This window comes from Ursus arctos, unplaced genomic scaffold, assembly GCF_023065955.2.
Source record: "Ursus arctos isolate Adak ecotype North America unplaced genomic scaffold, UrsArc2.0 scaffold_18, whole genome shotgun sequence".
Taxonomy (NCBI): Eukaryota; Metazoa; Chordata; class Mammalia; order Carnivora; family Ursidae; genus Ursus; species Ursus arctos.
In genome coordinates, this window is record NW_026622852.1 from 15,298,167 (window position 1) to 15,324,050 (window position 25,884).

General features: G+C 45.3%; 1 protein-coding gene across 4 annotated transcripts in view; it reads left to right on the plus strand.

Annotated features, from left to right (window-relative positions):
* MTAP (methylthioadenosine phosphorylase) overlaps positions 1-25,341 on the plus strand; it is a 42,445-nt gene extending 17,104 nt beyond the window's left edge. For all 4 annotated transcript variants that reach the window (XM_026506447.4, XM_057313483.1, XM_044386893.3 and 1 more), the window contains 4 exons: positions 13,581-13,683; positions 17,179-17,418; positions 21,771-21,893; positions 24,475-25,341. In XM_026506447.4, the coding sequence (XP_026362232.1) occupies positions 13,581-13,683; positions 17,179-17,418; positions 21,771-21,893; positions 24,475-24,513 (505 nt within the window). In that variant the 3' untranslated portion in view covers positions 24,514-25,341. The remainder of the gene's footprint in view (positions 1-13,580; positions 13,684-17,178; positions 17,419-21,770; positions 21,894-24,474) is intronic.
* Positions 25,342-25,884: the final 543 nt, after the last annotated feature.

Here is a 25,884-nt window from a genome sequence, read left to right on the forward strand (position 1 = left end):
CAGTTCTCTGTGTTTTCTGTCTGGCAGGGATCTGTTGTAATTTAGAGTCCATTGGAAGCATTCTTGATTGTTTCCCTATGGAGTGAATCTGTTAGGTGGAACCGTATGAACTGACCGTTCTCTGGGTCAGAAATGGTTGGATATCAGCAGTTTCATGAGGCTCAGCCTAATAAATAATGGGGGTAGACTAAAATCATTACCTGCCCTTTACCTATCATTTTTCCTATTATTTTTTCAGCACCTGACACTAGGTATGTATTGTTCATCTTTCCCTCTAGAATATAGGCCGTGTGAGGGCAGAGACCCTATCTGCCACTTTATCCCTAACACGCACGACAGTATATGGCCCGCAGTTGCTCAGTCAGTATTTTTAGAGCAATTGAATAAACATGATCATTCGAAGGAAGAGGGAAGCTGGAATTCTTGATGAAGATCTCTGTGGTTGTCAAAGTCCATGTGTTTGGAGGTAATGACTTCAGAAAATGGTTGTACTATGCCTGTTCAGTAAAGCAGAGTACATGGGGCGCCTGGCTGGCTCAGTCAGTTGAGCATGGGACACTTGATCTCAGGGCTGTGGGTTCAAGCCCCACGTCGGGCATGGGGCCTACTTAAAAAAATAAAGCAGAGACCGAAACTCCCTATTCAGACTGATCCAGATTTATAAAGTATCATAGATGATCCTGAAAAGAAAAGTCTGACTTGGGTATTAAGCCCCAGATTAATTTGTTACTTAAATGGTGTAACTGTACACTCACATTTGCCAGATCTTTTCCTCATAAATAGTAAATGTGGATGTTTCACATACTGGCTCTTTCAAGAAAGCAATTGGGGCAGAAAGATGGAGAATAGAAAAGAGAACAGGTGTCGCATCGTGTCTGGTTTCTTTCTGTCTTAGCAGTCCTTAGCCGTGTAACCTTAAGATCTTCTGGTTTCTGTTTTCTTTCATGAGCTGTGTGGATAACCTGACTCCCTACTCTTTTCTTTCTTTTTTTTTTTTTCTTAAGATTTTATTTATTTATTCGAGAGAGAGAGAGAGGGTGAGAGAGAGCATGAGCAGAGCAGAGGGAGAGGGAGAAACAGACTCCTCACTGAGCAGGGAGCCTGATGCGGGTACTCAGTCCCAGGACCCTGGGATTATGACCAGAGCCGAAGGCAAACGTTTCACCGACTGAGCCACCCAGGCACCCCCTGACTCCTTACTCTTGCCTTGGAAGTTCAAAGTCTCTAGTAAGTGCCTTTTATGGGATGGAGCACCTCTCACCTGCCTGGTACATGGGTGCCATTATTGTGAATGTGTTGGCTGGGGGGGTCTGTAGTTAACATTATTCAGTAACAAGAGAAGAAGAGTTCTCTTAGAAGGAGGGTCCCTAAGGGAATATCATTTAGAAGAAACCTCAAATTTTATATTGATGATATATTACAATGGTAACTTTTATGATTTATCGGGCTAGATAAGATAGTAAAGCTGATTTTACCTGTTTTCGGTTTTTCTCATGTAACCGTTAGAAAACTTAAAAGTACCTTGGGTGGCTTGTGTTCTGTTGCTGTTGGACAGTGTTTCTGAACGATCCTGCCGCGGGCTGGGTCAGTTCCCCACGCTTGGGTGCGCACGTGATTTACCCTATGTGTGTCTCCTAAGAGAAGAGAATCAGCACTTTTTGCCTTATGAGTAATGGCCTTCACGTGTTGTACTAATGACAGCACATGTTGGAGGTGAACCTTGGTGTGTTCAGGCAGGCACCTGACGTGTGCTGTCCGTGCGGTCCTCAGGCACAGAATGCTCAGCTGGGGGCCGTGTTGCCGGGAGCCTGGGCAGCCGTCCAGCCAGCCGCAGCTCGGGAATGGAATTGCAGCTTTCTGCAAAGCCACCCGGTGGAGTATAGCCTGCGGACAGGAGCCCTGGCTCCGGAGGTTTTGTCTTGGCTCCGGTTAGCCTCAGGCGCATCTCTGGCCCGGGGCCCTCTCTTCAAAGTCCGGGGTCGAGCTCCATCATCACTGAGGCTTCTTCCACCTACCCCGTCACTTCTCCAGGGACTGATCTGGAAACGCACACTTGGTTACTGCTGCCACTTTGCTGCCACGCTATCTTAGAAAAAATATCCTTGTCCCAAAGGGGTCTTCAGAGGTTTAGAGGGATCTTTTTCATCTCCCTAACATAAATTTGTGATAAAGAATAAGGATGGAGGGGCACCTGCGTGGCTCAGTCGGTGAAACGTCTGCCTTCGGCTTAGGTCGTGATCTCGGGGTCCTGGGATCGAGTCACACATCAGGCTCCCTGCTCCGTGGGGAGCCTGCTTCTCCCTCTGCTTGCTGTTCCCCCTGCTTGTGCTCTCTCTCACTCTCTCAAATAAATAAAATCTTTAAAAAGAAAAAAAGAAGAATCAGGATGGAATAGTGTGGCTATTGTTACTTAATAGATGGCAGAACTTTCTCGTTTCTTTCTTTGCCCTCGGTGCCCAGTGTAGGGAAAAATACTAGGCCACCGGCCTTGCTGTGCATCCCTCAGACACCATTTAGGTCAAAGAGTGACAGGTGGCTCTGACTATACAGTTGTTTTTAAAAAACATTGGATTTCTACTCTAAAAATGGAATACCCCTTTAAAGGAGTCTGATAGGTTGGAAGTTCTTTTAAGAAAATAATTTTCTCTCCGCCATGTTCCTGCCTGTGAGAAGTTGAAAGCCTGGGCCTGAGAGAAGGGGAATCTGGGGTGTGGCTGACCTGGTGAGAGCAGGACAACAGACAGGTGGGGAGGGGAGTGGCTCCAGGTGGTTTTGGGATACGTGCAGTCGTGCATCTCTTCCTCAGACATGCAAGGAGGTGCCTTAGCTAATATTTAAAGTGAAAATAATCCTTTTGTGTTTGTGAGTAGGGCAGCTGTGGAAAGCAAAATGGACCTTGGTCTAGAATTTAAATATCAGAAATGTGGTGTTGGCTTTGTCATTTTCCCATTCCGACCGTAGAGGGATAGGTTACTTTACTCTGCCCTTGTCCTGGGTCTGGGGCTCCATGTGCGATGTTCCTCCCTAAGCAGAGTTGAAAAGAGCAGCTGGGGGCGCCTGGGTGGCACAGCGGTTAAGCGTCTGCCTTCGGCTCAGGGCGTGATCCCTGCGATCTGGGATTGAGCCCCACATCAGGCTCTTCCGCTGGGGGCCTGCTTCTTCCTCTCCCACTCCCCCTGCTAGTGTTCCCTCTCTCTCTGTCAAATAAGTAAATTAAAAAAAAAAAAAGCAGCTGATACCACAAACTTGGAGGAGGCTTGTCCACATTAAGTATCTTCTGTGCCTCATGCCTTCTGATGAATGGGGTTTGACGAATCCATTTCTTCTACCGATGGAGGTCCTTATCATCAGACCACAAGTCATTTGACCATTCAGGATCGAACCTGGTTGAGAATGGGACTTTTTCACTTCCGGATGGTCATTCCACAGTCCATCTGAACTCGGGGAAGAGTTTGTCTGACCTTTCATCTGTCCCAAGAGAGCGTTGTGAGGCTATGTATACTTTAAAAGGATCTCACAAGGGAGATGCTCCAAGATTCATAATTTGGGGGTTCTTCTTCTGTGGTACAAACCTTTGTATATGCAGCGTATGCCTGTCACCCCAAACTACTGACTCTCCAGGCCGTGCAAGGTGCACATGGGTAGAGGTTTCCAGCATTGCCACACATGACCTCTGTCCTCTTCACCATCAATCCTGATCGTTATCGTGGAGAGGAATTGAATTCGCCCTGTACCTATAAGCTATCTGGAAAGATGCCCACATTCCATTAAATTGTTTTTTAAAAAGATGCAGTTTAGTAGGACCCGTTCAGCTACGAGGGCTATTGGAACTATCTCAAGGCGTGCCCAGCGAACATACCTGTTAAGGACAAGGATGGGATTCTTACTTTCCAATAGTGGTCTTTATCAGGAATGTTTTACAGATAAGAACTTTTTTTTTTTTTCTTTTGGACAATGAGAAAAATACAACCAAGACAATGAGAAAAATACAACCAAAAAAATTAAGATGAAAAACAGCAGGGTGTGAATCCTAGCGGCAGAAGTTCTCTGCAAAATGCTGCTCACGCGTTGGCCTGGTATGCCTGAGGCCCCCGGTTAGGTTCTGCTCGAAGAATGCAGTGGGAGAAGCCCTAGCTTGGAAGTGTGAACATCCAGAATTGTTTCCTGGCTCTGCCCCCAAATTCTTTTGTCACTTCGTGTCCTCGTTGCGAGATGAGGGTGCTATGTTCTGATGTCTTGAGTGGTGATGTCCTCCCTCTCTGGAGAGTTCTGTGTTCACTGCATTAGGGAAAGTTTTGACTAAGCGTGGCTGTAATACTTGCTGGCTTATTCATCAGGAAAGTCCCACTGTAAACACAGTGGTGAGGGATTATGTCACTTTATTTCCCCCTCCCGAAGCCCTGGGCTTCCCCTCCTCCTCAATGTCATGATGTAAGATTGTTGGTACCCGCCCCTATGGAGCACTGGCCGGGAAGTTGAGGTGTGCTCTGATGTCCATTAATCACCAGTCTTTGAACCTCTGGGGCAGGGCGTGGACTTTTATCCATACTCTCAGGGGTCATGGTAAACAATTGCACAGGAAGCCCTCCCTTGGCTCTTCTCCCATTCCTCTTAGCAGCTCTTTCAAACCCTTACTGTTCTCACGGCTTCCTGCCCGTCTCCTTCACTCTTGGTTGAGAATGTCCCCTCTGTATGAGAAAACAGAAGCTGTTTGGCATAAACTGACCATGTTCCTTTCCCCTCCCTCTCACTAGTTTCTTGCATGCCTGCCCTCTGCCATCTTCCTGCCCGCACCTGTCCTAGGATCCGGGGCAGCTACTCCCATGTTCCCGGGAGTTCCCAAGTTTTGCTCCTCAACCTAGCTCTCTTATTATGGCCTTGCCTTCTATCCCTTCTCCTAACGAAACTGCTGATAAGCTCCCAGTTTTTGAGTTACTACTAAGTGCCACAAATCCCTTAATCCTGTTCACCACAAGGGTAGTTTTCCTGGGTTATAGTTGAGGAAACTTAAAACTCAAAAATATCGGTCATTTGCTAGTAAGTGGGACCTGTGGAGTTTGAATTCTGTTAGCGTCCAAAGCCTGTGACCTCACCCATCCCTCACACACACACTTCCAGCTCTGCCTCCCCCTTCAGATGCACACTGGCCACTAGATCCAGGACAGGGTCCCAAAGATACCTCACGCTTTATAATTCAAGATTAAATCATCCTCCTTGGGGGGAGCGCCTGGGTGGCTCAGTGGGTTAAGCATCTGCCTTCGGCTCAGGTCATGTTCCCGGGGTCCTGGGGTCGAGTCCCATGTTGGGCTCCCTGCTCCGTGGGGAGCCTGCTTCTCCCTCTGCCTGCCACTCCCCCTGCTTGTGCTCTCTCTCTCTGTCAAATAAATAAACTCTTTAAAAAAAAAATTTAAAAATAAAAAAATAAATGATCCCCCTTGGATGTCTTCTAACCCCACACTGTCACTCTCACCCCACCCCAGCTCCCTGTTCCCTGCTTGGAAAATCGCGAAGTTGATCACACCCTGGCGCTGCCATCTGCCCGGTGGCCGCCACCATGCCTCCATACCACCCCTGCGTAGAGTCCGTCTTTGGGTCACGCCTGTGCGTACTTTGAACCACCTTCTGTTCTCGGTGCCCACTGCCTCATCTGGTCAGTGCTTTGCTTCGCGTGCCTTCTTCTCTCCAGCGTGCCCCCTGCAAAGCCAGTTTCGAGATTACTCCCTGAAAATATAATAGAAACAAAGACATGATGAGAAAAGAGCTGGAGGGGCGCCCAGGTGGCTCAGTCCGCTGAGCGTCCGACTCTGGATCTCAGCTCAGCTCTTGATCTGGGTTGTGAGTTCAAGCCCTGCATTGAGCTCCATGCCTAGCATGGAGTCTACTTAAAAAAAAAAAAAAAAAAAAAAAGTGCTGTAAATCAGGGCATCCACTCCTCTCTGGGAGGGCTTGCCCAGAACCTCGTCGTCGGTCAGGGTTTTTACTGAGCACTGGTTAGTACCGGCTCAGAGCTCACAGCACAGTCCAAGGGGGAGGGAGTGTCCTAACAAGCTCTTTATGTAGAAAACCTCAGCGCTTCCTGTAATTTGATGTCATTTTTTCCTAGTTACTTTTGTCATCGATGCTGATGATCTTTGACATGTACTTAAAAATATCTTGTCACCCCTGTGGTGGTTTCTTCCATTGCCTTTGTACTTAGTATCCCTGCCCGTTTCCCTCTCCCCAGTGAAATAGTAATGTTTATTATCTGGTTGCATTTGTTCTTCTGAACATGAAGTTGTTATTTCTGGATAATTTTGAAGTGAAAGAAAATATTAAGCTCTTCCCACCTGTCTGATGCTGTGAGGTCCTGGATAGTACCTATTGCTGGTAGAGATAGTTTCAACTCTTTTATTTTTTATTTTTATTTTCTTTTGAGGATTTATTTATTTTTAGAGAGAGCACGTGAGTGAGAAGAGGGGCAGGGGGAGCACATCTTCAAGCACATTTTGTGCTAAGCACGGAGGCCGATGCCGGGTTCGATCTCAGGGCCCATGAGATCATGACCTGAGCCAAAATCAAGAGTCAGACGCTTAACTGACTAAGCCACTCAGGTGCCCCTAGGACTGTTTTTAAAAGGCAGTCTGACTCAGTAAGATTTAAAATATGCATGCCTTTTCAACAGCCTTCCCTTTCGTGGTTTGTAGTCCCAAGAATGAAAGCACCAAATGGTGTTTTTCTAGACACATGTAACCAGGTTATGTGTATATTGTTTCTTGAGTGAGCAGCCTAAGGCGGTGGTGGAACGGCTGTCCTGTGGAATGTGAAGTTGTAAACAGGATTTGTTGAAGTTACGTACGTTGACCTGGAGCCATGTCCATGGTACTTCACAGTGAGGCAAAGCTGCTTCTGGAGTCCTCACTGTGTTCCCGGTGCTGCTAGTTATCACAGCACTAGGGAACAGCGGGTACATACCTTGTGGCGCCCTTGTACAGATGAGAAAACCGAGGCCCATAGAGATTGGTACTCAACACCTGTGTCAGAGCCGGCATTTTGTTCTTGTGCTGCGGCTCTGCGTGCTCCGCTCAGCAAGACCTCGTGAAAAGTAGAAAATAAGAAAAAACTGTGCATGTTCGTTAAACAGTCTTGTCTCCTCATTGGGATATAAACGTCATAGGTTTTTCTCCTTTCCTGTGGCACCATAAGGGCTCATTCGATCAGAGCAATGGTGGGATCTTAATGACATGTATGCAAATTTAGAAGTTCTCAGTTCCTTCTGTTTAAGAGAACAGATTCATTCCATGTTACAATGGGTTTCTGTTCGTGTCGTTCACATCAGAATTTCCTCTACTTTTCCCCACTGTAGTTTTAATTTTTTTTTTTTTAAGGAGAGTACAAGTGGGGTGGGGCCAGGGGTGGGGGGGAGAGGGAGAGAGAGAATCTTTTTTTTTTTTTGTTTAAAGATTTAGTTTATTTATTTGACAGAGACAGCCAGTGAGAGAGGAGTACAAGCAGGGGGAGCGGGAGAGGAAGAAGCAGGCTCACAGCAGAGGAGCCTGATGTGGGGCTCGATCCCATAACGCTGGGATCACGCCCTGAGCCGAAGGCAGACGCCTAACTGCTGTGCCACCCAGGCGCCCCCGAGAGAGAGAATCTTAAACAGACTCCACTCTCAGCTCAGAACCCAGAGGTGGGGCTCGATCTCAGGACCCTGAGACGGTGACCTGAGCTGAAATCAAGTCAGACGCTGAACGGACTGAGCCACCCAGGCGCCCCTCCCCACTGCAGTTTTAAACTCTCTTCCTCTCCCTCAGCGCCCTACCTTTCTCCTCCAGATGAGAACCCTTTGTACCCTAACTCTGTGACCCAAATCTTCTAGGATTTGACCCTTCATTTACACTCATGCTCACAACAGGGGCGCCTGGGTTGTGTTGTTGGCAGAGCGTCTGACGCTTGGTTTTGGCTCGGGTCACGATCTTAGGGTTGTGAGGTCGAGCCCGGCGTCGGGCTCTGCGCTCAGTGTGGAGGCTACTTGAGATTTCTCTTTCCCTCTCGCCCTTCCACTCATGCTCACTCTGTCTGTCTCAAATAAATGAACGAATCTTTAAATAAGTAAACAAACAAACATGCTCACAACTGTGCTGTCCGTAAATACGTGTGTGCACACGCGTGGATATACACCTAGAAATTTAGAAGGCTCGTTCTTAATCCTGTTGGTCTTAAAATTATGCATATTTCCTAGAATATAAATATCCTTTGGATCTAACCTGTTGGTGACTTGGCCTTACTTTTTTTTTTTTTTTCCTTCTTCGCCTCTTTGTTTACCTTCTAAATTTTTAATTTAAATTGTCTGTGGTGTTCTAGTGAGTGTGAAAACTAAAATGCTGTCCAACATAGCTGTGTGTTAGAGCGTTTAAAGAGTTAATACGTATTTGTCATGAGATAAAATGAAAATCGTATGGGCGGGTATATGGTAAAAAGTGAAACCCTCCTATGTTTCTGGTGGGTGTATGCCTTACTGTAGCCCTTTGAAGGGAAATTTGGTGAAATCTGTCCGTTACACTTGAAAATGTGTGAGGCCTTTGCAGTAGTTCCTTTTCTTCGTTTTTTGAGGAACGTGTACAAGGTGGCTAGCTCCTGCAGAGATATTTACTGTACCATTTTTAATGATCCATTTTCGTATAGTAACTTAAATATACTGATATATCCATGGCCTTCTATTCGGAACTTTAAACAAGTAAATTTCTATGTGCTGATACAGAAAAGTCTTCAAGATCTATCATCATTACCTAAATCAAGCATATTGTGAGATAGTCCATATTACATACCATTTACATATTTTTCAACACAAAAAACAAATATGTTTGTGTGACTCTGTAGGAATTCTAGAAAAAGAATGGTTTGTCTTCTTCTTCTATCCTAGCTCACAACGTGCTGTCTTCCCTTTTAACCGTCTCCGCTTTCCACACGTGTAGTCAGATGCCACCCTGTTTATAACAGACATACACTCTTCCATTGTTGGCAGTGTGGTTTAGTTAAGCCGCCTTCGGAAGTGGGAACTTGGCTGTTTTCAGTTTCCTGTTTGTATTCACTGTGGTTCTGTTACCATTGGTGTGCCCCGTTATCTTTGTATTTGTGCAGACATCCCTGTGGGATAAATGGCTAGCGGAGCTCCTGGGCGTCAAGGTGGCCGTGGCAGACTTGCTACGTAGAGCGCTTCCACTCTCCCTGAGCGCTCAGGCTTTAATGAAAAGAGAGATTGGGGGCAACCTGGTGGGTGGCTCAGTCAGTTGGGGGTCCGACTCTTGGTTTTGGCTCAGGTCATGATCTCAGGGTCATGGGATCGAGCCCTGCATCAGACTCCGAGTTCAGCGGGGAGTCTGCTTGAGGATTCTCTCTTTCCCTCATCCTCTGCCCCTCCCCCCTGCTCACATTCTCTCTCTCTTTGGGGTAAAGAACTAAATCTTTAAAAAAAGAGAAGAGGGTTTGGGGTGACTTTTTGTTCTCTTTTGGTTTCTTAAAAACTGAGTTCGAGTTTGTCCATGTGCATTACCACTTGGATATCTTGTAAGTGATGTGGGTGGAATCATTTCCCCAAAACCGTGCTACTTATGAGCAGCTGTCTGCCTGCTTTGCTAGCAGATTAACTGACTCATGTCCCTGCATGCTGAGGCTTGCTGGGGCCACGTGCCTCCTCAGAGAGGCGCAGTTGTGTTTGCTTCTGCTGTAGGACAAGTGTTCTCCTTGGTGCTTGCAGCTCTGCTTTTTCTCAAAGGGGAATTTTTTTTTTTTTAAGATTTTATTTATTTATTCGACAGCTAGCGAGAGAGGGAACACAAGCAGGGGGAGTGGGAGAGGAAGAAGCAGGCTCATAGCGGAGGAGCCTGATGTGGGGCTCGATCCCATTACGCCGGGATCACGCCCCGAGCCGAAGGCAGACGCTTAACCGCTGTGCCACTCAGGCGCCCCTCAAAGGGGAATTTTTAACAAACGGCGGTCCGAGAGCCGATTCAAGAGTCTGCCGGTCAGTCTACCAGCCGATTCAACAACCTGCCAGGCTTTTCCTGGGCTTTTCCCTGTTCTGTGTGTGGAAGTGCCCAGTGTTCTGTCCTTGACAGTCTTGAACTTAACTTCTCCTCCCAGTACACAACACAGTTTTGTCTCCTTCACTCTTCCACGGGCAGTTTTTTGTTCGTGTGCACACTTAACTTCTCTTAGGATGTGTCCCTGTGTGATAGCCTCAAGCGGCTTTTTGTGTGCCTTTGACTTGAGGTCCGTGCTTGTGTCAGCCCCGAGGTTGGCACATGAGAAGTACAGAAGCGGATTTTCCGTAGGTAGAAGTTGCTAGTGCCGAGGACTTGCTTCCCGGGTCTCATTCAGTCTTCACGTCGACCTTAGAAGGTGGGCAGTATTATTTACTCCCCATTTTAAATGTGAGAAAACGGATACAAACTGAGGTGCAGAGAGATCAGATTGGCTTTTCCCCGAGGCACAGAGTTAGGCAGCGAGCAGTATAAAGCCAGCCAGACCAGTCAGCCCCAGAGTCTGTTTCCCAGGGGGTCCCAGGCTAATGCGGGAGTGACATTTGCAGTCCGCTGGCCCAGCTGGGAGGCTTTGCTAATGAAGCAGGAGTTGGGGCGGACCTTCAGCCTCCTGTCTTTATTCCTGCGGAAGCCGTAACTGAGTTGACTGTATCTGAAACCACATAAGCACGTGTGTTAGTGTCCGGTTACTGCTCTAACAAAGTACAGTTGACCCCTTACGCAGCATGGGGTTAGGGCCGCTGACCCCTGTTCAGTTGAAGATCCATGGATGACTTGACTTCCCAAAAACTTCACTGCTAATAGCCTGCTGTTGACCAGAAGCCTTACTGATAACATAAACAGTCGATTAACACTGTTTTATCTGTTACGTGCATTCTGTACTATATTGTTATGATAAAGTATGCTACAGAAAAGAAGGTGTTATTAAGAAAATCATAAGAGAAAATACATTCACATACTATACTGTATTTATAGGGAAAAAAATGTGCTCCGTCCCGCATCTCCCCCTCCCCCCACCATGATTATAAATCCCATTGCTCTTGGTCAGAATTTCATTCAGCATTAATCATGCCGTACCGTTTTATGCTGGACAGGAGTATTGCTGTTTATAGTGGTTTAAGTTTAGGTCATTAAATGTTTCATTGACTGTGCCGACACTGAAGTTCATCGTGTGGCACAGGACAGACAAGTGGGCAGGCTGTGTGAGAGGTGTTTCTCACACGCTTTTTTTCCTGGATCTTGACAGCATAGCCCTGAAATCATTAGTATTACAGGTTACCAATATTACTAATAGTGGTGTTGGAGTTTTCATTTCTTCCCCAGGGCTGCGCCCTTTGCTTGCCCGTTCGGGGCTGGGTGTGCTGAGGCTCCGGCCTCAGCCGTAGCTTCTCCTCGGTACTGGCTCCTTGTCGGTCTCTAGCCCGGACCTTGCTTCCAAGCCGCTGGCAGGCGTCTGGACATCTTGGCTGACTTCATCCTCATGATGCCTGTACAAATGGATGGATGAACTACATTTTATGATTGGAAATAGAGAATCAAACAGATATGGTAGTTTGCTCTAAGCCCTGTAGCTAGTAGTTAAAGAGCTTTGTTTATTTTTTTTTTAAGATTTTATTTATTTATTTATGGGGGGGGCAGGCAGAGGGAGAGGGAGAAGCAGGCTCCCTGCTAAGCAGAGAACCCAAAGTGGGACTCGATTCCAGGACCCCGGGATCATGACCTGAGCCCAAGGCAGATGCTTAACCGACTGAGCCACCCAGGCGCCCCTGAAGAGCTTGGTTTAAACAGAAAAATGTCAAGTGTTCCACTTGACAAAGGGAATGAACTGTAGTTAATAAGTATCGCTTATTATGATGTAACATAAAGCATGACTAGTACGTGTTTTGTCTTAAGGTAGAAGTCAGAACAAAGAGGAGCGATTGGGCAAAGAAGGGGTAGAAAGCGAAGAGAGAGGGATAGAGATAGATAAGGTGGGGGTGTTGCATGGACATTTAGGGCAGTATAGCTGCTGGAGGTTTCTGTGGCCTTGTTTTCATACTTAATCACGGTTGTAAATGGGGCTATTGCTCATACTTGACTCATGGAAGGCTGATGCCAAGCCAGAGCTGGATGGAGTGCGTGGCACCATTTTACTGGTTAGTTTTACAAAAGGAGAAAAGCCTCTGTGATGTGGGCTCGGACGGCCATTTGACCTGTTCTTCAACCCCATCTGGAATTGCTTGGGGGTTAACTTGGCCTTCCCCTAAAACACATATGACAGAGGGCTAGGAGGAGCATAGGCTGGGTTTTCATCCCTGCAGAGCACTGTGGCCCCGTTATGGAGCCTGGGGGCTGTGGTGCCAGCTAAGTGTCACTGTTTAGTGTGGGACGGGATGGAAGTAACCGATGAATTTCGGCAGGTGGACACACCAGCTGTATAAATCGAACCAGTGTATTTCTCCATGCTGGTCCCTTGCCTCCCGCTACCGGAAGTAGACGTGAATGTCCCTCCCCGGCCTTCCTCTCTGTAGGAAAGATGAAGACTCTCTTTCCTGTATTACTCATGAGTTCAAGTTGTGAACAATATAAAGGACACAGAAAGTGCTTTATTCTGAAAACTTCGCTTTATTCTGAAAACTGCAGGGTGACTTGGCTCTGGGTTAATTTTAGCCTTTCGTTTGTGGATTCAAAAATGTTTTACCAAGAAGTTGAACTAAGATTTTCGAACTAATTATGGTGGGTAGAGGAACAAATTAAGTGAGGTGGCGAAGAGATTCCCCAAAGTGCAGCAGGACAAACAGCCGCTTTCTTCAGTGGGCCAAAGGCATGAAAAGATAAGGTTGGGGGTAGAGGGTGGGAATTACCCTCATTAGAGACAGGCCAGTCAAATGCAAGCTTAGGACCTTGTTTGGAACTTGAAACTAAAAAAAGCATTTGTTAAGAAATAAAAAATAAGTTAAAAAAAAATGAAAAGACATTTTTAAGGACATCCGGGAAATTTGCATCTGGTCTGTGTATTAGTCGGTATGTAGGAATTAATTTTTATCAAATGTGATCATGACATTACAGTGAAAAATCTACATATTTTGATCCAACTGAAGTAGGGGTGAAACCACAAAAGGCTGAGATTCGCAACCATGGAAAAGCTAACAGATGAAGCACGTTTGACAAAATTTGAATTGTTGAATCTAGGTAATGGATATATTTGGGGTTCACTGCACAGCCCTCTACATCTACCATGAATGAGAATTCCGTAGTGACTTCTTAAGGGTTTTACCCAGCCTCCCGCTCCCAAAGTTGAGTTGTACCTACAATCCACTGTGGTTGTCCTTTCAGTCACCAGACCACACACTTGAATTCCTGTTGGAAAGCATGTTGTCACCAACCGAGAGCCAGAAAAGCCAGATATCATCCTGAAGCGGCTTTTCCAACAATCGCCTTCAGCTTGTCCAGAGCTATCGATTCTGGAGCGAGGACCAAGGTGTTGGCCTAGATACCGTGGATTCACCAGCCCCCAGAAGATGGAGTGATGGCTTTAAAAAACAAAACACAACAAAAACACCTTTTCACTTTATTTTGTAGGACCACCAAAAGGCCTCAGACCTTCTATGATGGAAGTCATTCCTGTGCCAGAGGAGTATGCCATATTCCCATGGCTGAGCCATTCTGCCCCAAAACGAGAGAGGTTCGTAGTCTTTCTGGAAGGTGCACCGTAAGGGCTTGGGGTGGCATCTAGGGTTCAATTAATTGGCTAACAGGTGGTCCCTCTTCCCCTCTCAAGCTTGCTTCTTCCGCAAGGTTTCTAGAAGGCTTTCCCTTTGTTAGTACTGTCTCCACTACTCTCAGTCACGTATAAGCTGAATCATTCAGAGTTGCAGCCTACCTTTTTTATAGGTTTTGGGTTTGCTGTCAGAATACCTTGTAAATCAGTGTAAGATAGCATATTCGTCAAGAGCGTACAGTCTGGAACCAGATTACTTGGGATCGAATCTCTGCTCTTGTGGCTTCATGGTTGTGTCTTGTTGGACAAGTTACTTAATGCCCCTGGGCCTCAGTTTCCTCGTTTGGAAAATGAAGGTGATGGTAACATGTACCTCACAGCACTGTGTGGAGGATAAATGAGTGGGTCATTATCATCTATAAAGTGCTTTGAGCTACACCTGTCAGTTATGAGGCATCCAACAACTGGTAACTGCCTTTATGAATTCAGTGCTTGATAATCTATACATTGTCAGATTGGCGTCATTGGCCTTTGAGCTGAGTTTGGCTGTTACCATCCAGCCTCCTCTCCAGGATTACAGTAAAATCTTAGCACTAAGGGGGTTGCCCCTTAGGGGAAGTACCTAAGCATTTTACTCATTCAGATAGTTATATGGAAAAGTAGAAGATTTATTGCAGCTTTTGGGTTCAGCCCCACATAATTGTGTAAAAGTAGTTTCTTTAGAGTTAACAGCAGGGGCTCCTTAATCTCACAGTGGTCTCAAACAAAAATCTAGAATCTGAAGCCAGGGGTCAGGGGTATATTTCCGATATACCACTGCTTGTTGATTCTCTCTGATTTGTGTGAAAAGACGTTTTTTATTTGTTTAAAAAAAAATGGCAGGTTAAGTTGGTGTTTGGGTATTTGGGATATATGTATATGTGTTTCCAGGTAGTTGTCAGCAGAATATATCCAAACATTGCTGCTCGTCTTCCCTCTGAAACGCAGATCTGTCCACATAATAAATTTGCTTTCCAGGGGTAATTCGATGTATGTAAGATTCTTGTCCATTTCAAAATGGGGGCAGTTTGGGAAGAAATAGACCAAGGAGAGAATAGGCCTGAGATCGTGTCCCACGGAGAAGACACTGAATTCAGGTACTAGCAGTAGAGGTGGGGGAAGGGAAATACCAGTGATGTACACAGAACACATGCAGGTGCGGTGGCTTGGAGATCAGCAGTAGGGGATCGTTTCCAGTAAGTTTGGCCAGGCCAAGCCAGGAGACACACACACACACACACACACACACACACACACACCCCGCCCCGTATAAGACTAAAAGAAGGCTAGGAAAGGCGGTTTAAGAAAATGGGAAATGGAGTGCCTGGGTGGCACAGCGGTTAAGCGTCTGCCTTCAGCTCAGGTCATGATCCCAATTTGGCCAAGACACACAGCTTGGTTATTCAGGATTTTCAAAGACATTTAATGAAGATGGGACTGGGCTGGCTGTAATTTAATTTAGGGGTGGGGGAGGTCGAGGTGAAGGAAGAGTGATTTAGGCCCTCGAATTTATAACTTGTACTCGAGGGGAAAGTTTTTTATTAAGCATAATCTTATTTTCAGCATATATAGTGTAAATAAACATGATATAACATCAGTTATTCATTGTCTGTGACTTGTCACGCTTCTAAATTTGGTGTTGCCAAGGCTCTTATTAAAATTCTTTCTCCCACTGCTATAGCATAATGAAAATTATTTTCCAAGAAATAGGTTAATTTGCTTATATGGTTCCGACGTGTGCAGGCTAGACTTTGGCCTAAATTGGAGCCTTTATTGACATTGAGTCATACCATTTTATATATAAAGTACCCCAGGAATCTTTGCCAGTTATTTGGCAAACAAGTGTAGAAGGTGCCAGTATTAGTAGTTGTTACAAGACTGGTTTAGCTTTTATCCAGTGTTTACAATGTGCCTGACACAATTCTGTGCTGTCTTATATGTATATGTATTACAGCACACACTGCTCTAATACAGTCTCATTATTCCCATTTTACAGATGAGAAAACGAAAACGTACAAAGATTAAGTGAATTTTTGGCAGTGCTTAAGTGGGTTAACAGTTAATTTTTTTTTAATTAAAAAGGAATTTTGAAGCATTGGCTAGAAATTAATAACCTGAGGACTAGATGCGTGTTATTAATTAGTCACTGGAAAAAGTGATCAAACTTTTAAATAATGTTTTTAAAACCCATGCATGGCCTTGCCATTAAAGTAAAATGCCGTGATAAGTTTATCCCTGGAGAGAAAAAACCAACACAGCCCCATTCTGTTTTTGTATATGTCTTTGGGAGACACCATAGGCAAGAGAGATTATGAAGACCTCACCTTCTTTCTTTCGGAGGTGAGGAGAGGGAGGGGGAGAATCTTAGGCGGGCTCCACACACAGTTCAGAGCCAGCCACAGGGCTCGAGCTCATAACCCTGAGATCATGACCTGAGCTGAAATTAAGAGTTGGATGCTTAACTAGCTGAGCCCCCCAGGCACCCTAGAAATCATTTTCTAACCAAAAAAAGCTTCTATAAAATTCTTTAGATTTTGTGTGAAAGCCCAGTCAGGAGCTTGGAAACCGTTCTCAGCATGTCTTTGAGGAGATGTGAATAGGATCGGCACCTTTGCTTAGCCTGGGGGGTAAAGGCTCAGACTCAAGTCCATGTTTACAACCCAGCTTAGTCTCTTCAAGCTGTTAAGAGGTAAGTGAAATTAGGGGCGCCTGGGTGGCTCAGTCGTTAAGCGTCTGCCTTCGGCTCAGGGCGTGATCCCAGGGTCCTGGGATCAAGCCCCGAGTGGGGCTCCCTGCTCAGCGGGAAGCCTGCTTCTCCCTCTCCCACTCCCCCTGCTTGTGTTCCCTCTCTCGCTGTCTCTGTCAAAAGATTTTATTTAAAAATCTTAAAAAAAAAAAAAAAGTAAGTGAAATTAAAGTACATAAACAAATGCCTGGTGTAGAGGAAAAGCACATTGTTTGCTCTTGTGGCTGTAAGCTATGTGTGCTGGGGGCTGGGGGAACAGGGTTATCTGAGGGGCGAGGATCTAGGAAACACCCTTCCGTGATCTTCCAGACTCTGTCTGAGGGCCTCCACGTACTAGCCATTTAGAGTAAAAATCTTTTTTTTTTTTTTAAAGATTTTATTTATTTATTTGACAGAGAGAGACAGCCAGCAAGAGAGAGAGCACAAGCAGGGGGAGTGGGAGAGGAAGAAGCAGGCTCCTAGTGGAGAAGCCTGATGTGGGGCTCGATCTCAGAACCCTGGGATCACGCCCTGAGCCGAAGGCAGACGCTTAACGACTGCGCCACCCAGGCGCCCCTAGAGTAAAAATCTTTAAGAATTAACTTCTCGGACATCAGGGAAAAACACAAAAACACAAAATAGTAAGCTCTTACTTACGTTTGTATGTTTTGAGTTTGTGGTTCTTTGTTTTCTAGGTCCTCATAGAGACTGCTAAAAAGTTAGGACTCCGCTGCCACTCAAAAGGGACAATGGTCACAATCGAGGGGCCTCGTTTTAGCTCCCGGGCAGAAAGCTTCATGTTCCGCACCTGGGGAGCAGATGTTATCAACATGACCACAGCTCCAGAGGTGGTTCTCGCTAAGGAGGCTGGGATTTGCTACGCTAGTATCGCCATGGCAACAGATTATGACTGCTGGAAGGAGCATGAGGAAGCGGTAGGTGGGATTCTCTTCCCAACGTGTGTGGCCTGGGTTTCCAGGCCCCATGGGAGCCGCTGAGGGGGTGTCTTCACCACCTGTTCTACTGTATTAGTTCCAGAAAGGGCCTTTCTGCCAGGTGTTAAAGTCAGCTGTCTATATATGGTCGGGTATTTTGTTCATACTTCTTGTTGGAAGAGACAAAGATCTCCACAGAGAAGAAAAAGACACTTTTATGCACGGATAAACAGCGCATGATGGACGTGTAGGTGTGATGGGAATCATACTGAGACTTGGGCCTTATTTTAAGGATGAAAGTGTGTTTGGGTTATAATTTCCTTATCCTGTGCTACTGGTTATTATGTGTGTTTTCAAAGGGAAGACCTGTTACCTCTGCCTGGTAAGAGGACTCTGTTCATATCTGTCCGTCTCACCTCCCGTGACTGCATCATGTTGCTGTAGGACTATGACAGCAGACAGACAAGCCTGCGAGGAGCCAACATTCGGAGGCTTTTGGGGGGTGAGGGGGAAGCGCAGAGATTAAGCCGACCAGTGTGTAAGAAAGCTCAGGGTTATAAAGAAGTGTGGTGAGAAGCACCTGGCCTGCTGACCCAACCAAATATTCGAAGTCTGGGAAGCCTTCCTGGTGGAAGAGTGGTGGGAAAGACAGGCACACTTGGGTGGGTGGAGGCAGCACAGCGTAGACTATGTATTTCAGAGGGGAGGCCAGTGAGGGGTTCTGGGCAGGAAAGATAGCAAGGTCCAGCTGGTATGTGAAGACACTGGACCGTGTCAGTCAGGCTTCCAAAATAAATATGCTCAACGTGGAAAACTTCAAACATTGGGAAAAGGAGGGAGGCTAATATAATGAAGCCCCAGTTACCCATCATGCAGCTGTACCAGCACGGCCAATCTTGTGTCCTATATACGCACCTACTCACTTCTTTCTCCCCTGCCCTCATTATTTTGAAGTAAATATTTTTCCAGAAGGCCTTTAAAAAAAAAAAAAAAAAAGATAATAACAAAATAACTACAATACCACTATTGTACCAAAAAAATATTGGTATTAATTCCTTTGTGTAACCAAATATCCAGACTGTTTACATTTTCCTTCTTGTCTCATATAACTGTTCAGATCAGGGTCCCTTATGATCCACACATTGCATTTGAATGATCTGCCTCTTACATCTCTTGTAATCTAATATTCCCCTGTCTTTTCACCCCTTGCATTTCACTTGAAGAAACCAGATCATTTGTCTTGTCCCCCATCTCATTTTTAAAATAGAGGAGGAGGGCGGTGCCTGAGTGGCTCAGTCAGTTGAGCATCTGACTCTTAGTTTCAGCTCAGGTCATGATCTCAGGGTCGTGGGATGGAGCCCCATGTCAGGCTCCCCGCTCAGCAGGGAGTCTGCTGGAAATCTCTCTCTCCCTCTCCCTCTGCTCCTCCCCCCATTCTCTCTCTCTCAAATAAATAAATAAAAATCTTTAAAAAATAAAATAGAGAAAGGGACAAAATTACAGGCAAGGGGTTTTGAAGTAAAGAGCAAGTGCAGGGTGTTGTGAGCACATTTATGGGAGGTGACCTCTTCTCCAAGATGGCCCTTCCCACCATCTCCGAGCTGCTTGTTGCATTGTCCATTTTCATGTAAAACAGCGAGCTCTCCTTGCTGTCAGTCCATCTATGTATATGGAGTTTGGGTTGTACTTGAACACGGGTTCTTTGTTTTGCATGCATACCTTTCCCAACTCCTCAGTGTAATAACCCGTTGCTGACTACTCGGGTATTTTGTGTAAGAAACTTCCAGATCCTGACACAGCATAATCTCTGACTTGGCAGCTCTGGTCACCCAAGGGCCAGCTCGGCCTCATGGAGTTGAGAAGCTGTTTCCAGTTAGCAGGAGGTTCCAGCCTCTGCCACTCCCTGAGAGCAGGTTGCTTCCTGCCTGTGGCTTTCTGCTCAGTCTGGTAACATCTGTCTCTGCAGAGCACATGGTGCTTTCCTCTACTACGGGAGGTTGGGAAAGCAGTTGGTTGGAGCCACTTGAGTTGAAAGCAGAGAAGCTAAGCCGAGTGTAAGTGGGAAGGCATGAAGGCAGAGAACGCTAAATGCCACAAGAAAAGCACAGACTGAGATCGTGTCATCCACCAGCCCTGTGTGTCTCTGTGCTGTAAACCAGATGTGCGGCTTGGCATGGTACCAAGATCTGCGAGTTGCCTACACCCACCTTCAAATTCCTGTTGCTCCATTTACTTGTAACACCGGGCAAGCAAGTTCTTTGATCCATTTACTCTTCTGTGGGGTGGAGCCAGAGGTGAGGGGTTGGAGGTTGTTGGCTTACAGTTCTGACCTTGCAGGATTTCTGAGAGAATGAAACCAAATCATAGATGTAGAGTGGCCCCCATAGTGTGGGCTCCCGAGACGGTGGGCCTCCCAGGGCAGCTCTGATGGAGGGCGGTGCTGCAGAAATGTTTGGGAAGAAAACTTGACGTTCGAGCTGGACGTTCATCAGAGGGTTAGATTTTATTGTGAGGAGCCTAGTAGAACGGGCATTTTGGGTGGGGCCCCACAGCAGGAACAAGACAAGAAAAGAGAGATCAGAGTTTGTCTAGAAATACAGTCAAAGGAAGGGGTGTCTGGGGGGCTTAGTGGGTTAAGCATCTGCCTTCAGCTCGGGTCATGATCTCAGGGTCCTGGGATCGAGGCCCACATGGGGCTCTCTGCTTAGCGGGGAGTCTGTGTGTCTGTGTCTCCCTCTCCTACCCCTCCCCACCACTCCTGCTCTCTCTCTCTTGCTCTCAAATAAATAAATAAAATCTTAAAAAAAAAAAAGAAAAGAAATAACAAAGGAAAAGTATAAGGAAAAAAAGTAAATACAAGGTAAATTTCTTGGATGCTTCACGAGCCTTCATCGGAAGACTGCTTAAAGCATGCCTCCGCGTGTACCTGGCAGCGCCGAGCGGGTCACTGCCTTGTACCCCCACAGGGATGGGACTGCCATCTGCACCAGTGCTCGTCAGTTTTTTCTAAGCACGCCTCAGTGTTTGTGGGACGGATCTGGACTTATATAACTCCAGGAGATAGAAGGGTGTAATCTTTGTGCCCCTGAACTTCAAATACCCTCTAAATATACTGAGGTGTGACAAGTACTCCACCTCTGATCATTCATTTCACATTCACAACTTTTTTCAATGTCCTTGTGAAGCAGTTTCAGTCATATACAAAAGTCGACGGCAGTGTGAGCTTTTGTAAATCAACATCCAGCTTCGATTATAAACATACCAGCTTAGGGCAATTGTATTTCCTCTAGACTCTGATCCGTAATTTTATCCATAAACATCTAACATAACCACATTGTCATTGTCCCATTCCAACAGTAATTCCTTAATATATCGAAGCATAGTTCATGTTTCTAGCTATCTCAAATATCACAATTTTGTACTGCCAGGTGTTCTGAAAAGAAACTAGGTCATCTGTCCTGTAGAGTTTCCCACAGGAAACTTTCTGGATCACTGAAATCCTCCCCTTGGGGTAGTTTGACAGATTTCTCTGTCCTCTGTATTTTCTGTCAATTGACAGCTGGTTCCAGAGATTTGATCCAATTCAGATGTCAAAACTAGTGTTTCGTGGGGCGCCTGGGTGGCACAGCGGTTAAGCGTCTGCCTTCGGCTCAGGGCGTGATCCCGGCGTTGTGGGATCGAGCCCCACATCAGGCTCCTCCGCTGGGAGTCTGCTTCTTCCTCTCCCACTACCCCTGCTGTGTTCCCTCTCTCACTGGCTGTCTCTGTCATATAAATAAATAAAATCTTAAAAAAACAAACAAACAAAAACCTAGTGTTTCGTTTTCCTGTCAGGAAACTCATTAAAATGGATTGTTTGGTTTGGGATTTTGTTGTTGTTCTCTGATGTTAGCCGCCCATCCGTTAATGCACTGGGAGCTGTAGAAATGATGGTACTCTGATGCCAGCATTTCTCTTTATTAACACGAAGACTTCTCTCAAGAGCAATGTGCTTATCTTGTGATTCGTCAGCCAGTGGAGCAACAATTTTAAGACTGGAATCCATTTTACCATGGACGTGAGGAGAATTAGCCACATCTTTCCAGACCATGCTAACACGTTATACATCTGAGATAGTTTCTCAGACATTATATTGAAAACAAGCAGTGCTTTTCAGAGATTGTCACTGGGTTTCTCCATGGCCTGCCCCCTGGGACCAAGCCTGCCTTGAAAAATGCAGGGCTGGTGCTCGGGGGATTGGAATTGGAGTAAACGGACTTTACGGATCAGGTAGGAGGAGCTCAGGAAAATGTTCTGCGGAGGGCAGTGGGATTGTAAATTGCTAGTAACATCCTGTGCTGTTGTTTCTCTAGGTTTCGGTGGACCGGGTCTTAAAGACCCTGAAAGAAAATGCCAATAAAGCCAAAAGTTTACTCCTCACTGCCATACCTCAGATAGGGTCCATGGAATGGTCAGAAACCCTGCATAACCTGAAGGTAAGTGCCCTCAGCCATCTGCAGTAGATACTTGCGTGGACCAGCAGCAGCCTTCTTCTCTTACTTGCATTTCACCCTTGGTCCAGCTTGTCGTTTTATATTTTATAACTAGTCTAGAAGTTCTCTACAAGTTTTCATGCTCTTTACCACCGTACTAACCATTGTGAAATTGAGTCGTTCTTTATTTTGGCGAGTAGTGCACGACTGTTGAAAGTTGAGGTGGTGAGAGTTTTAGGATCTTGTCTGCCAGGCTCTTAACACTGCCATGCTTTGCAGGGTATCCCTAAGTCATACTTCAGAAGGTTAAAGTGCTTGTTCTGTACATGGCTTACATTGCTAACAAAGCTGTTTGCTCTTTGGCAGACCTGGGCAAAGTGCTGGCAGCCTTTAAAGCCAACACACTAATAGCAATTCCAGAACAGTGCCAAGGGATATCTACTTAGGGTTGATGTTGTATCAGACTAAGACAGTGATTAAGATAAACACGGGGTAGGTTGTAGATTGGTAGCTTTTCAACTCTAGTATTAATTCCCAGAATATAATTTAAACTGAGTACGAAGTTCAGAGACGCCTGATTTTTATTTGGACAGTTCATGACTCTCTTGATTAACCACATTAGATAAGGAGTTGCCTCCAGTCAATTGGATATTACATTCCCGTAGTATCCAGAGAAGGTAGCTAGCTGTGGTAAGGTCTAGAACACACCTACACTCTTGGGTCTTATGACAAGTGGTTGAGAGAGGATTTGAAAAGTTGATAAAAGCCCTCCCTACCTGAACTGCTACCACCAAGGAGCCCTGGAACGAGAGCCACAATTTTAGTGTGATGGAGACACTGTGGGGTGGCCAGTGATCGACAGCTGCTGGGCATTGAGGAGCCATGATGTTAGTGGATACCCAGTGCATGGTGGAAGCACTCCGGCACAGCCGATTTCAAGCTATCGGTACAAAACCGCTGATGGACACACAGAGCCGGTTCTTGCAAGCATATGCAGCAGGCTGCAATACTCACCCCTGTAACAAGGTGTCTCTCAGCCCTACGCACTGGCAAAGTCAGGAATATTGGAACTTGTATTCCATTTTTTCCCACTAGACGTTGAGTCCATAAGGGACAGGAAACACATGTGTTGGTTTCAACCTCTATACCTGGGAGCTAAATGTTGTTTAATGAGTACATGATAGTCCTTCTTTCCCCCATGAAGTGTTTCATCGTAATTGAAGTACAGGCGAGCCTTATTGTAATAATGAAGTAAGGGGAAACCAGTTAATTTGTAAGAATTGAGGAAAGTCAGTTTAAACTGGAAACTGTTAGATGTTCCCTGAGCGCAGGGCAGTAGGAACAGCATGATGTTGCTTGTCTAAGCAAGCACGCTATTGATTATGGGAAATATGACTCATACTTTTGCTGCTACAGAGGCTGATGTCACCTGCAACATGTGACGGGTTGTTGTTTTTTTAGGTTTTTCAGCTGACCCCATTTTGACCATAGTCTTTTGAATTTGAAGATAATTTCTCAAGCAATAAATTTATTTGTTTCCTTTTTAAGCAAAAAAATGCTTGGATGGTAGAAATCCATGTTCTCCTTTCCTTCTGTGAAGTTTCTGAAAGTGTGTAAAAATAGTGTGTTTCTGTATGTATGCATTTTTAAAGAGGGTTAGTATGTGCATCTTTCATCAGCTTCTCAGGTATATATGATCCCAAGAAAGAAAATGAAGAATTGCCGCTCTAGACAATACTGAGAATCGTGGCCTCCATTCTGTCGCATTAAGGAACACCCTGGTAATAACCCCTCCTTATTCTGGGGTATTCTGGGGTAGCGTGTTCAGTCCCCTCTATGCTGAAATGTGTATCATCCATTTACTCATTCATTCCAAGAACAGAGTGAGTCCCGCTATATGGCCAGCTGTGGTTTACAAAGATACATAAGATTTGCCGTGATGAAGGAGATCCTTTTATGTTTAGAGATACTAATGTACTCAAATTTCAAGGATTTTTCCCAGTGGGATCAGGTGAATGACAGAGGTTGATTTACGTTAATCCAGGCTGGAGGTTGGCGTATAAAACATATCCTAGTGGATGTTCAGGTGAACAGCCCTCTTGAGATAAGCACAACTCACTTTACAGGAAAGCAGAGAGAGGAGCTAAGAGTTAGGGGCTATGTGGGGCGCCTGGGTGGCTCAGTCCTTAAGCGTCCGCCTTCGGCTCAGGTCGTGATCCCAGGATCAAGCCCTGCATCGGGCTCCCTGCTTGGTGGGAAGCCTGCTTCTCCCTCTCCCACTCCCCCTGCTTGTGTTCCCTCTCTCGCTGTCGCTCTCTCTCTGTCAAATAAATAAAATCTTTAAAAAAAAAAAAGAGTTAGGGGCTATGTCTCAAGTCCCACATCTGGTTGGTTGTTTTTAAGGTTTGGTGAACATGAGAATTTCCTGGGGAGTTTATTGAAAGTGAATACCGTGAGTCCTCAGTCTCTGAAATCAAAATCTGGTTTTTAATAAGTACTCCTGGTGATTATCCTGGTCTTCAGAATCACTACCTACAGCAAGTGTTTGGTTAACTGTGATCTGTGCCTGTTTTCTTCCTTTTAGAATATGGCCCAGTTTTCTGTTTTATTACCAAGACATTAAACGACCACGGCTGCCTAGGAGACAAGAAGACTTTCTATTTCCAGCCATTCGAGAAATTTCAGCTTAACTTGGAAAAAACATGGAAAAGACACGCTGCTCTCATGCCCTTGTCTGCTAAGGAAGACCATGATAAGACAAGAAGACATGCACGTATCAGAGATGCCTTCTAGAAGGCTTAGTAGACTGCTTCAGAAAACGACCAGTAAACATGTGGAAAAATTCTGACACTTTAGAAAAAAAGATAAGACCCCATTTACCCTTCCCCCAGTAAATTTGTAATAATAAGGGGTGGGAGGTAACATCCATTTTCCTATGTTACCAAGGAAATATGAAGAAGAAATGGGAATTCTTAGGCTATTTATTGGTATGACTATAAATTCGTACAATCTGTTTGGAGGGCAGTTTGGTAAAACGTGTCGAAGGCTTAAAAATACTTCTACCCTTTGTACTGGTTCCTAGGAATTTATCTTTAAAAAATTATCAGAGATACAAATTATGTATAAGGAAGGACGTCTTATATACCATTAGTTATAACAGTAAATATTCAGAACAGCTGAAGATCATGTGTTCACGTAATATTTCATGTCCTACAGAAACGGTTGCTCTATAGTATGAAATGAAAAAAGGATAGGTGCACACATTGGCATTGCTAATTTTGTTTTAAAGTTCTACATTAATGTACCAAAAGGCCAGAAATGGATATACAATCTTTTACTGTATTTGGGGTTGGGACACGGAATCATTGTAATTTTCTTTATATTTTTCTGTGTCTTCACATTTTTCTACAATGAATATAATCAAATAATAAAGTTGTCTTAAAAATAAAAAGATTCAGTTCTTGAACACATACTGGTGTGAAGCAAATTTAAGATAGTAATTCTGAGGGGCACCTGGGTGGCTCAGTCGTCAGGCGTCTGCCTTCGGCTCAGGGCGTGATCCCGGCGTTGTGGGATCGAGCCCCACGTCAGGCTCTTCCACTGGGAGCCTGCTTCTTCCTCTCCCACTCCCCCTGCTTGTGTTCCCTCTCTCGCTGGCTGTCTCTCTCTCTGTTAAATAAATAAATAAGATCTTAAAAAAAAAAAAAAAAAGATAGTAATTCTAAGAGGAGTTCTGAGTTCCGTCTTTGCTTTAGAAAAGAGGACCATTAGTAACTGTACAGTGAGAACAATGCTTGGGCCTGCAACAGCTTGAGAAGAGCTGGTGTCTAATCCTCAGAGGGTCTGGAACTCTGTAAGAGACTATAGACACACATGCTAGTGTGTCAGGTGTTTTTAAAATGAATATTTGACCTTTGTTTCTACTTCTTATGAGTTGATGGATTATTTTACATGAGTTAGTGGTTTGGAATGTTTCATAAAATGGAAGCTTGCT